This window comes from Salminus brasiliensis, chromosome 19, assembly GCF_030463535.1.
Source record: "Salminus brasiliensis chromosome 19, fSalBra1.hap2, whole genome shotgun sequence".
NCBI lineage: Eukaryota > Metazoa > Chordata > Actinopteri > Characiformes > Bryconidae > Salminus > Salminus brasiliensis.
In genome coordinates this window covers 22,783,907-22,796,658 of record NC_132896.1, presented here as the reverse complement: position 1 = coordinate 22,796,658, position 12,752 = coordinate 22,783,907, and the positions used below count along the sequence as shown (strand labels likewise).

General features: G+C 38.3%; 1 protein-coding gene across 7 annotated transcripts in view; it reads left to right on the top strand.

Moving 5' to 3' along the window:
- fbxo38 (F-box protein 38) overlaps positions 1-12,752 on the top strand; it is a 40,629-nt gene that overhangs the window by 10,057 nt on the left and 17,820 nt on the right. For 6 of the 7 annotated variants that reach the window (XM_072664136.1, XM_072664138.1, XM_072664137.1 and 3 more), the window contains 8 exons: positions 463-556; positions 630-760; positions 4,592-4,762; positions 10,336-10,478; positions 10,732-10,912; positions 10,990-11,121; positions 11,206-11,352; positions 11,454-12,023. In XM_072664136.1, coding sequence (XP_072520237.1) covers positions 463-556; positions 630-760; positions 4,592-4,762; positions 10,336-10,478; positions 10,732-10,912; positions 10,990-11,121; positions 11,206-11,352; positions 11,454-12,023 — 1,569 coding nt within the window. The remainder of the gene's footprint in view (positions 1-462; positions 557-629; positions 761-4,591; positions 4,763-10,335; positions 10,479-10,731; positions 10,913-10,989; positions 11,122-11,205; positions 11,353-11,453; positions 12,024-12,752) is intronic. The other variant, XM_072664135.1, reaches the window with a different exon arrangement.

Genomic DNA, 12,752 nt, shown 5'->3' with positions numbered 1-12,752 from the left:
AGTATTGAACAAAATGCTACTGCATTTTTACTGCAGTTTACTGCAGGCTTTATCCAATCACAAGTAAAAAAAAAAAACAAAACTGCAAAGTCAAGACTTTTTTTTTTTTTTTTAAGCAAAGCAATATTTTTTTTTATTTAAATATTAAATATTATCTGTAGGGTTTGCTTACAAATACTGTTAGGTAATACATGTGAAAATGGGGAAACGGCTCATCCAAATCCAAAATGTAGGTCAGTTAGAATTGCTCTGCATTTCTATACATATCACTGAGCTGCCTAGAATGATAATTTCTTAATTGTGTTTTGCAGTACGTGTCTGTGTGTGTGTGAGATACATCAACACGTGTTTGTACAAACTTGTGTGTATATGTGTGTAAAATAAAATATCTATCCTTAACAGTACCCTAGAACCTTGCTTGTTTTATATTTGTCATATTGACACTATCATACTGTGTTCTAGGAGGATTTCGCAATTTGCACACTATTGTATTTGGTGCCTGTAAGAATGCACTTGAAGTTGATTTGGGCTACCTCATCATTACTGCGGCACGCAGGTAAGGGAGGATTTTTGTATTAAAAATGTTGTCTTTATATTTTATCCTGCAAGTTAACTTCATTGTACTTTAGATTGCATGAAGTTCGAATGCAGCCTTCATTAACCAAGGATGGAGTGTTTTCGGCACTGAAGATGGCTGAACTTGAATTTCCTCAATTTGAGACTTTGCATCTGGGATATGTTGACGAGTTCCTATTGCAGTGTAAGTACGAAATGTTGATTGATTAGCCCACTTCTTTGTAATTAATGATTTACCAGAAAACAAATATTGATATACACTTCTAAAAGTGAAAGTTGTCTGTGCACAATGGCATCATAAAATGTAGGGGTTGATGGGTAGCCTCAGAATTCTCAATTAATTAAATAAATCATTTTCATTAGTAAATTTATTCAGTCTTTTTTTTTAAGTGATTATCATGATAAATTTCTAACTAGAGAAAGTTATATTAAAGATTTGAATTTGTGAATTCTTTTTATAGGTACTGGCAACTTTTTTTTATTGTTTTTTTTTTGTTGAAAAATAAATATCAAACATTTATTAACAAAGCTACTCTTTTAGCTTCTCTACAATAGATAACACTTTAAGCAGTTCATGTGAGAGAATTAGAGCAACAGAGCATGTGCTGAAGAATGAGCTAATGACCATCATTAGCAGCAACAACTGCAATTTTTTCGACCACGTCGGAGGGTTTTTAAGCATTTAACAGTCTTTTTAAGGTCATGCCGCAGCTTGCTTGTTTTGTATTGTCCTGCTGCAGAACCAAAGTATGCTTCAGCTTGAGGTCTCGAAACGATTCTACTTCAGGATTTTTTTTGGTAGACTCCAGAATTCATGATTCCATTTACCACACAAAGTCTTCCAGGTCTTTAAGTAGCAAAACAACCCCAGACCATCACACTACCGCCACCATATGTTACTGTTGGTATGATGTTCCTTTTCTAAAATGCTGAGTTACTTTTACACCAGATGTAATGGTACATACGCCTTTAAAAAGTTCTGTCTCATCAGTCCACAGTCTGCTGAGCTCTCATCATTGAAACCCTTCTAGACTGGGTTTAATCTTCATCCTTGCCAACCTAAGATTATGCCTTAATTTCTCCAGTAACCGCCAGGCACATTGGAGAGTGGTTGTCAATGTTGTCATGTCTTTTATGTATACCCTAAATGAAGGGAGCCGGGTGCCAATGTGCAACTTTTGTCTACCTACGGGCCACTTTGCCACTGGGATAATTCCTTTCTTCCACCCTAAAGCCATCTGGTGCACTTGAATATACTTGTCTTAGCTTGAACTTGTTCATTACTGCTAAAAAAATGAATGCAGAATCTTATTGCTTTTCATATTTGATATTGAATAATGTCAAGTAATGGTGATCAGTATACTGATTCATTTGATAAGTTTTTAAGTTTTGGAAAAGGGTGACATTGGTGAATTATGAAGAATTCCTTCTCTCCTCCAAACAGCACATATTTACTTGAAAAAACCTACAGTGGGGCAAAAAAGTATTTAGTCAACCACTAATTGTGAAGTTCTCCTACTTGAGAGGTCTGTAATTTTCATCATAGGTACACTTCAACTATGAGCGACAAACTGGGAAAAAATTGGTGGAAAATAAGTATTTGGTCACAAACAAGCAAGATTTCTGGCTCTCACAGACTTGTAACTTCTTCCTTAAGAAGCTCTTCTGTCCTCCACTCGTTACCTGTATTTATGGCACCTGTTTGACCTTGTTATCTGTATAAAAGACACCTCTCCACAGCCTCAGTCAGACTCCAAACTTAACCATGGCCAAGACCAAAGAGCTGTTGAAGGACACCAGGGAAAATTGTAGACCTGCACCAGGCTGGGAACAGTTAATCTACAATAGGTTAAGTACAGCAGGTTAGTGTGAATAAATCAACTGTGGGTTGCAATTGTAAGCAAACGGAAGACATATAAGACCATTGATGATCTCCCTCGATCTGGGGCCCCATGCAAGATCTCATCCCGTAGGGTCAAAATGATCATGAGAAGGTGAACAAAATCCATGCCAGGCGTGTCCGCCTGCTTACGCCGGTACATTTCCAGGCCCGTCTGAGAGCCAGAGAGCATATGGATGATCCAGAAGGGGATTGGGAGAATATTATGTGGTCTGATGAAACCAAAATAGAACTTTTTGGTAAAATCTCAACTCGTTGTGTTTGGAGGAAGAAGAATGCTGAGTTGCATCCCAAGAATATCATACCTACTGTGAAGTATGGGGGTGGAAACATCATGTTTTGGGGCTGTTTATCTGCAAAGGAGACAGGACAACTGATCCGTGTTAAGGGAAGAATGAACAGGGCCATGTATCGCGAGGTTTTAAGCCAAAACCTCCTTCCATCAGTGAGGGCGTTGAAGATGGAACGTGGCTGGGTTTTCCGGCATGACCCCGCTTGGGCAAAGAAGGAGTGGCTCTGTAAAAAGCATTTCAAGGTCCTGGAGTGGCCTAGCCAGTCTCCAGACCTCAATCCCATAGAAAATTTGTGGAGGGAGTTGAAAGTCTGTCTCTAGAGGAGATCTGCATGGAGGAATGGGCCAAAATACCAGCTACAGTGCGTGCAAACCTGGTAAAGACTTACAGGAAACGTTTGACCTCGGTCATTGCCAACAAAGGTCATGTTACAAAGTATTGAGTTGAACTTTTGTTATCGACCAAATACTTATTTTCCACCATAATTTACAAATAAATTCTTTACAAATCCTACAATGTGATTTCCTGGATTTTTGTTTCTCATTTTGTCTCTCATAGTTGTGTACTTATGAAAATTACAGACCTCTCTCATCTTTCTAAGTAGGAGAACTTGCACAATCAGTGGCTGACTAAATACTTTTTTGACCCACTGTATAGTGCTCAAACCTGATAAATGTAGTATTTAATTTTGTATGGGTTAGTCGCATTTTTTTTTTTTCAAAAGAGAAAGACACTCTAGATTCACGATCTTATTTCAATCTCGTTTGATTGAAACGCTCAGTAAACCAGAATTACATTACTAATTACTAATTTACTTTGTTTAGTAACATTGTTTTAAATGACTGGTGTAACCTCTGTAGTGTTTTAATATTTTGTATCCAGTATGACTCAATCCAGTCTCAGTTTATTAAGTCTGACCTACCTGATGACCTACCAGCTCCTAGTTCCTTTTTAACAAATCACTTAGTATCTGTGCATTAGCATCCATCTTGGTTATGAATGCGCCATTTAGAGCTGGTTTAGGACAGCATGTGGAGGAAGTTCTACCTTTTGACCCATCAGTCCATAGAATATTTTAAACTTTTAATATTTTAATATTTTTAAAAAAACTTTTAATATTTTAAAAAAATTTTACCCAGTGTCTTTTTTTTATTTTTATTTTTTATTTTTTTTATTTATTGTGGAATCGAGTACATTAACCTTATTGGAGTTTTGTGACGATCTGAATGAGTCATCTTTTGGTAGACTGGCCACTACTCAGAAGGTTCACCATTGTTCCAGGTTTTCTCCAAGAACCTTAGCTTTGTAACATTTTTCAGACTGGTAAATTTCAATTACATTGTTTTACATCTGTATTTGAATCTCTTGAGAACATAGCATCATGTGCTGCTTTTTAAGACCTTCTAGCTTCACACTACCATGTTCTGGTTATGTAATGTTTAGACCTTTTTAAACCTACTTGTTTAGTAGTGACAGAGGTGGTTACTTTTTCCTATGGGTGATATAGGGTTTGCATATATTTTTTTCAATAAATGGAATAATCATTTAAAAGCAGCATTTTGGGTTTATTCATACTCATTTAGTAAGTCTTTATTTAATATTAAAATGAGCTGTTCTGAAACAAATTATGACATATGCAATAATAGAAGAACGTGGAAAAGGTGCAAATAACATCATCAAATAACATCAAGCTACACCTTGTTCTGAACCAAATGATTCCACGGTGATTGTTACTGTACTGTAGGACCAGAAAGTATCTGAAGTTTCATGTTAATGATTTTTAATGCCTTCTTAAATGCCACCAATCTGTTTTTTCTTTTAGGTAAATTGAGTCACACTGAGTTAGTGAAATATGGTCTTGCTGATGTTATAGAGAATCCTGGAATCATCACTGATATTGGAATGAAGACAGTTAATGAAGTTTTTACTTCAATCAAGTATCTAGTAATTTACAACTGTCCCCATCTTCACAACCCACACAGCTGGATCACAGGTATTGTTCTATTTTCTAATCAATTGGATATATATTTTTTTTCCTTCAAAATTTAGAAATGTACATGTTTGTACTAATGTACAAAAAGTGCAAAGTCCAAACATGTATAACACATTTAAAGGTGCCCGAGAATGAAAAAGGAATTGTATTTTTCTTGGCTTAGGTCAATAATGACAGTTCAGTATATGCAAATGACATACCGGAACTGAAAAGAAATTGAAAAAGTCTAGCTCACTCTTGACTCATTACATTTACACCCCCAAAGTGTAATAAAATATATCGGCCCACTAGTGAAAATATTTCAAGTGCTGGTATGGCCGACTGGAGAAAGTGCTGCTGAGGGTATCCACGTGGAAAAGCCATCGGGAGCTATCTCTACAAGCACATGTACTTTTTGGTTGGTAAAAGTTGGGACCTTACTGCATGCCCATTTTAAATACTCTTGTTTTGTTTTCAATTTGAATGTTGTACTGCTGCCTTCTAAAAATACATTTAGTTGCACAACTTTATTAGCTTGGAAAGTAGTAGATGAAAGGCAGAAGTTAATGATAATTGATCAGGCTAAACTATTCTAAGTTTTCCTGTTTGAGTCTTGCATGCAAAGTTCTGTTGGCGACAGTTTGTCCAGCACACATCTAAGGCTGCCCATGAAGTTGTGCTTGCTGTTTATGCACCTTGGAGTAAGAGGATGCCTTTGGAGATACCGGTCTCGAAGTAATCGAGCATTCTCTAGCAGTGTCCCTAGCAATGCCCCTCTTTCACATGAACAGCACATTATGGTCACATTAGGATTATTGGTTTGTGGACTCAGCCGTTCTAGCTATATGCTGTAAGTAATGGCCATGTTTTTATAACCGCTTCATCCATAGGGATTGAGACCCAGCCTCAGAATTCTCAAATAATTACAGTAATCAGTCTCATATCACAATCACAAATGTCTAACTAAAGAAAGGCTTATTAGTGATTTGGGTTCTGAAGATTTTTGTCAACAACCAGTATTGGAAGATAACAGGATAGCCAACTTGGTGTAAATAAACATTAACATAGACTACTCAACCACAAGGGTATTAACAATACGAACAGTATTTACGGTGTCTAAGCTCTAAATTGTTTTTTTTGTGTGTGTGTGTGTGTGTGTGTGTGTGTGTGTGTGTGTGTGTGTGTGTGTGTGTGTGTGCGCGCACGCGTGCGAGAGAGAGAGGGAGAGAGAGAGAGAAAGAAAATGGAGGGTTTGCACTGTCACTCTCAGACCGTAACGGTCTGGGAGTGCCCCCGTTCACTCCCCAAACCTCTACACACACAAAAGGGTTCATCAGGTCTCCCTAGCAACTTGTGAACACAGATGAACACTATCAGACACTGATTGCATATACAAATTGTGTATTATACAGTATGTACAATATGCCACCACCATGACCGAACATCAACGCCACACAGAATCAGTATATATAATATATACTTCCAGCCTATTTACATTGAGCTTGGAAAAAAGGACTTCGTATGAGTGGCAAACTACACACAATAAGTTTGTTTGCGCAAGTGTTCTTCCTCTATAGACCTCTATAACATGGTCTGTGATAGCTCATTACTGCCATTGGTGTCAGAAGCCAGAATTACAACTTAAGACACTTGTATAAAGCGACTGTTGTTTTTAGCTTTTTAAATCTAAACTAATGTGACTAATTCAACAGTGTTAGGAAAGAGAGGTTTCATGCAAAGAAAAGATCCAAATTGCTGCACTCAGACACAGTGTCTAAGCATTTGCTGGTGAGCATCTGCTCACAGAAAGAAAAAGACATGCTTGACCCTATAGCTCTTGGTGCACAGTTAAAAGTGAAGGAAATGTACACTTTGCTCTTATTCAGGTCATGAACACCTGTTGTAAGCTTGACTTGATTAAAAATAATCGGTGTATGGAAAATGCTAATCAGATGTTCGGCTTACTAAAGCCAGAAATTCTAAAGTTTGTTACAATAATTTTAACACGGTTTATTTATTATGGGCTGTCCTTTGCTAAGACAATGAAGATGGCCTCATTTGTAAAAAAAAAAAAAAAAAAAGAGGTAAAGGTGCATGTATTTGTCACTGAATTATGTACAGCAAAATGTGTCCTCCGCATTTAACTTACCTGTGGTAGTGAACACACACGCACGCACACACACACACACACACACTAGTGAACTAGGGGCAGTGAGTACACACAAACCCAGAGCGGTGGGCAGCCAACTCCAGCGCCCGGGGAGCGCTGAGCCACCACTGCCCCGTCTGTTGTCCTATGTTGGATGTCTACCTGGTGAAGGTACACTAAATGTTGACTACTTTGTTTCCACTCTGCCATGTCTACCTGGTAAAGGCAAACTTCAGAGAGGCTGAATTTCTACTGGGAGGATTCTTGTATCACCTGTATAGCCACACCCCCTTTTCATCTGGTGTTAAGCTTGTATAGGGCATTTCTGGGTTTGCTGCCACCTACTGGTTGGTGAGAGTACCTACACTGCCTTTCATTCTTCCAGGAATTTCACACTGCCACAGTACCTCGGGCTGAAATCACACTGCTTCACAGTACATGGGACTCTCAGCAATTTAAGCTTTGAATTACTTTAATTTTTTTTTTTTTTTTTTTTTTTTGTGTGTTTCAAACTCCCAAACCAATTTTCAGTGCTTTAAATGCTAAAAACACATTGTACAAACAAAAGTACAAGCACCACTGGCATGATTTTTGTTTCTTGTGCTGTGTGTTATTTAAAAAGGTAGTTGAGCTACAAAAGTTACATGAATGCTGAACTCTTAACTCTTGGGCATGAGGCATATCCATGTGTGGGTAAATATATGTAATATGTAGAAGTCATAATGCAGAGACAATTACACATTATGAAAAGATAAAATGAATCATCACTGTCGCCATCTAGAAGAGTGACAAGGCAATTATAACAGAGTATAGTAACTTCTTAGGACAGTTCAGAGCTAGATTCTTCTTTGGAAGACGGCAGTTTTCCTTGGGCTCCAGGATGGCATCCTTGGGCTTAGAATATGTTGGTTACCTGGGTGTGTTAAAAGGTAACCGCTGGTCAGGAAATGGCTGGTTTTCCGACCAGAGCGATGATCTCTGTAGCAAGGGTTAACCTCAATTACACCTTTTACAATAAGCATGGTCACAAAGCACATTGATGGGAATCAGTAATAGAACAAGAGTTCAACACAACATAAAAACCTAAAAAAAATAAATAAATCTTGTGAGCAAGCCAAAGGCGACAGTGGCAAGGAGAAAGCTGGAGCTGGTGAACGAAACCTTGAGAGGAACCAAGACTCAGTGTGCTGATATAATATAATCGTAGTAGTGATTGTAATATTAAGTAATTATGGTGTTAATAATAGTTGCAGATACTTAGAGTCCATGTACTTTAACAGTCATTAGGCAGATAGCAGAGGCAGGAGGGTGGGCAGTCTGACGTAGATTTAGGGGAGCCCAGCAGTCTTTCAAAAGGTCAGGCCGGATAAGTTGGCAGACATTAACTCTGAAAAGGTAAAGAGAATGTTTTGTTTGGAGTACAGAGAATGTGAACATTATCAGAGTGCTGATAGCAGGTCTGACTATAACAGCCTAATTAAAAGAAAAGAGCCAGAAGGTAAGACAGACACGGATACACCCCAAAACATTGGCATCTATCTGCTTTTTCGTCCACAAACCTGAGTGATTGCGTGCAATTGGTGGGACTACAGAACCGGCATCTGTTTACCACAATTCCCTGTGTCTATGAACCCCTGGATCTGCAACCTTTATCTAAAGGGAAACACTAATTACCAAAAGCTAAACTAGTTTTCAGCCTAGACTTGAAGTTTGAGACTGTCTGAGCCCTGAACAACATATGAAAATGCTCTTCCCCCTGTTGAGGCCTTCTGAACTAGTAAGAAGCCAACACCCTGTGATTCAAGCAATCGTGATGGTTTATAATAGAAAGTGAGATCTTGCAGATACTCAGGAGTGAGGTCAAGTAGGGCTTTGTATGTCAATAGTAGTTTTTTTTTATGAATACATAATTTAACTAGAAGTCATTGCTGTGCTAATAGAACTAGACTAATTTGAATAAAGTTTCTAGTTTTAGTAAGGACCCTGGTTGCAGCATTTTGGACTAGTTGAAGTTTACTGACGTACCTGCTGGAACATCCTGACAATAGTGCATTGCAATAGTTTAGCCATTTGTGTTGGAGACATTGAATTTTGCCTCCTCCTTTAATCCATCTGTGCAGTGATTAAACCCGCAGTAACAGTAAGCCCGGAGTGGTGGGCAGCTGAAACACAATTTTTTCTAAGACCTTGGCTATGAAGAGGAGATTTGATATTAGCCTATAATTACCAAAATACAAGGGGTCAAGTTTAGTCTTTTTGATAATGGGATTGATAATAGCTTTTAGAGAAGTTGGGATGAGTTTACCCTGGTCAGTACTTGTTTGATGACCCTAGGCAAAACCAGTTTAAATAACTGTGTTTGAACAGGATCAAGTGTACATAAAGATGGTTGTGACAAGCTAACAAGTAACTGGGGTGAAGTAGTCTAGGTTTGCTTTAGAACTAGTACACCATTAATTAACGTAAAGCCATGTCTAACAGAGATCAAATGTAGGATAATATGACTTTAATGTTTTTTTGTATTCTGCAAGACTATGATGCCATTCATTTTGTGCATTGTGACCGATCGCTTGTAGCTATAAGTGTTTTTTTTAAAGCCGGATACCAGCCTGACGCAGACAAAGTACTTAAACAAACATTTAGCTTCATAGTTTTGGGTTATGCCCAACTAAATCATTAATTGCATTTACTATGCTTTCACGACCAGACCTGCTTGGGTAACTGAAATTTTGCAAACATTCTGAAAGCATAACTGCACCAGTGTAAAAGGTCATATAGATAAAACAGGAGCACTTTTCAAGTGACCTCAGTGTAGTGCACTTCACTTAGATCTGCCTCCCACAAGTTTCTAAAGCATAGGGTCTGCTATTCATCCTTTAAAAAATGTAGAGTAAACATAGTAGGCATATACAGCGTATTAGCAGGCATTTTCTTTATTTCTGTTGAGAAATAAACATTATATGATATACATTATAATGTTTAGAACAAAATGAATAAATATAATTTAGTGCTTTTTATTTCCTTTTGTTTTATTGAAACATGAGGGGATAGACATAGTCTTAATGGCTGTGCTATGTATAGGCAAAATTCAAATTCAATTAAGCTAATGCTGATTGTGAATGTAAGTTTGTGGGGGGAAATCTTAATATAAAAAGAAATCAATTCTTTTTTTTTTTCCCTTGTAATTGTAATTTAAGTTGACCTTAACTTTGTAGGTATAACTTTAAAGTTTAAGTTACAGTGCGTTCCCCCTAGGTAGTCTGTAGGGAATTAAGCAGTAAAATGCTTTGGGCTGAATACACATACCATTACACTCCTTCTGTTTATACATAAAAAAACATGTGTAATTTAGGTAAGTGTGCTAAAAGCATATTAAAACAAAATGCGGTGTTCAGTGCCAACGTTTTGCATGTATGTGTAATAACGGAAAGTTTTCTTCTCTAAGATCATTCTCGCTGGAGCAGATTGGTGGATGTTACGCTTGTGCGCTGTCATGCTGTTAAACTGGACTCCTTTAGCCAGTTCATTGAAATGCTGCCGAACCTGGAATTTATCTCCTTAGATCAAATGTTCCGTGAACCCCCGAAGGTAAGTTTTACAACAAAAGCCATTACAATAATGTTTCTGCTTGTTAGCTACATTTTTATTAGCATAGGTGCTTTGTCTCAGCATAGGTAATAGTGTGATTAACTGGTGAATTTTTGTGCAATAGAATATTAATATTAGATCAATACAAATATTGCTCTGTTTGTAATCAGTGTTTCTTAATACATGGAGGCTTTAATGAACAGTGGTAATTATGTATAAATTGTGTACTGTAAATAATGTTTGTCTTTCTCAGGGTTGTGCTCGGGTTGGCTTAAGTGCAGGCACAGGTATTGGCGTTTCCTCTGCTTTGGTCAGTAACCAGAATCCCAACAATGGCAATGACAACAATAACAATCACCAGAACAATGATGCCAATATTCCTCCACATAATCATAACAACGATGCTGTTGACATGCCCCAACACAGAGCTGATGGTATGCTATACCTTTTTCATGTAAAAGTCTAATATGCGTTTTAAAAGATCTGAACTGGTTTTATGCAATTCATGCAGAGATTCCTGACGTAGATGGCGTGGTAGTCGAAAATATTGAAGCTGCCCCACAGGCAGTGGCTGCAAGTCCAGAGGATCAGGCACCGATCTTTCAGGCAGCAAATCCAGGAGTGCAAGATGAAGAGCAAGCAGGTGTGAAACTAATTTCCCATTTTTTGATTGGGGACATTTTTCTTTTTATGAATAGAATTATTCGCTAAAGATTTTCTCTTCTAGGACCCAGTGGTGTGCAGCCCATCATGAAAAAAATTCCCGTAATTGTGTCTGATTCTGACAGTGAGGATGAGGACAGTCCAGTCAAGATCCAGGGTGCATTTAATTCTCATCAGCAGTACTATGAGACAGACATGCATAAGAAGAGTGGTACTGAAGCAAAAGTTAATATATCAGTAAATATATGTCTAGTGAATATAATTACAACACAAATGTGAAATTGTCACTCAAATGATTCCATATTTTCACAGGTAAAGGGAAAACCCCGCTCCGCCGTGGGGGAGCGCAATGTCCCAGCTGTGAGAAAAGCTGCCAGGTGACTAGTGATCAAATAAAAGCAGACATGAAAGCAGCCAGTGAAACAGCAGAGGATGCTTATAGAGACAGGAAAGTTGAGGCCGCTGGCCATACGGGGGGGTGTGTGTGTGCTATCCGCTGGAGAGAGGATTCAGTAAATCCAGAAGGGCAAGGGGGCTCAGGAGGACGGGATGATGGCACAAACTACTGCACTTGCAGCAGGGCTCATTCAGGCTCTCAACAAAGCATTCGCACTACCCTCAGCCACTCATCACCTGGAGAGAGCCACAGCAGATCAACATACCACATTCCTGAGAAGAGAGCCCAGGAAGAGCAGTTGGAGACCAAGCATAGCACTTCTCCCCACGGTACACTGGCCTCCACTGAAACGTGTAGTGACAACTCTGCAGGCCTACAAGGTGTTGCAGTGTCTCCACAAAGAACTTCAAGGGACACGTTGTCTAGACGGCCTATAACCCGTGCTTGCAGCAGGCTGTGTTCTGTCCCCCTGGTGTCTGAGTCAGGTAAGGAAAAGAAAATCATTGCATATAGCACCAGAAAGTATTATTATTATTATTATTATTATTATTATTATTCTTTGCAGCATAAGATGGTAAAATTATTATATATTGCCAGAGTAATTTGCACGGCACCTTCAGGGACCCTAAAGGGACTTACCAGCTTTCTCCCCCCGATTCTGACCAAAAACATGGTGGACATGGTGGCCATCCACCAATTATCCTCTGCTTTATCCATCTGGACCATTCAGGGTTGCACAACACTTCTCAGTAAACAGGGTTTTTGAAAATAACTCTATGTATGTCTGGGCCCACTGCAACCATTTCTGCTTGTGAGCACTGAAGCTTTCAGTGATCCAAAGAGACACAATACCATCCATGAAAAACAAATTAAATCGTAAATCCATGAGAAGACACTTAAATCTTAAAAGTTTAAAAGTTAAAAAGTTTAAAACAAATGCCAGTATGACCAGGTTGGGCAGTTTTATTTGTTTACTTATATTACCTCTATCTAAAGTTGCATTCGTTTTCTGAGTTTGCATTATGTCTGTGAATTTGCTGCACGTTTCTAAAATGTAATGGTTGTCATTTTAATGATGACAATTAATCATATCTACTTTTAACATGAAAATCATTAGTGACATCCAGTAAACACGACAAGAACATGCAATCACTACCAGTGACCGTATACAGTGTAAAAAAAAAACTATGTGAACCCTTTGGAATTTTATGGTG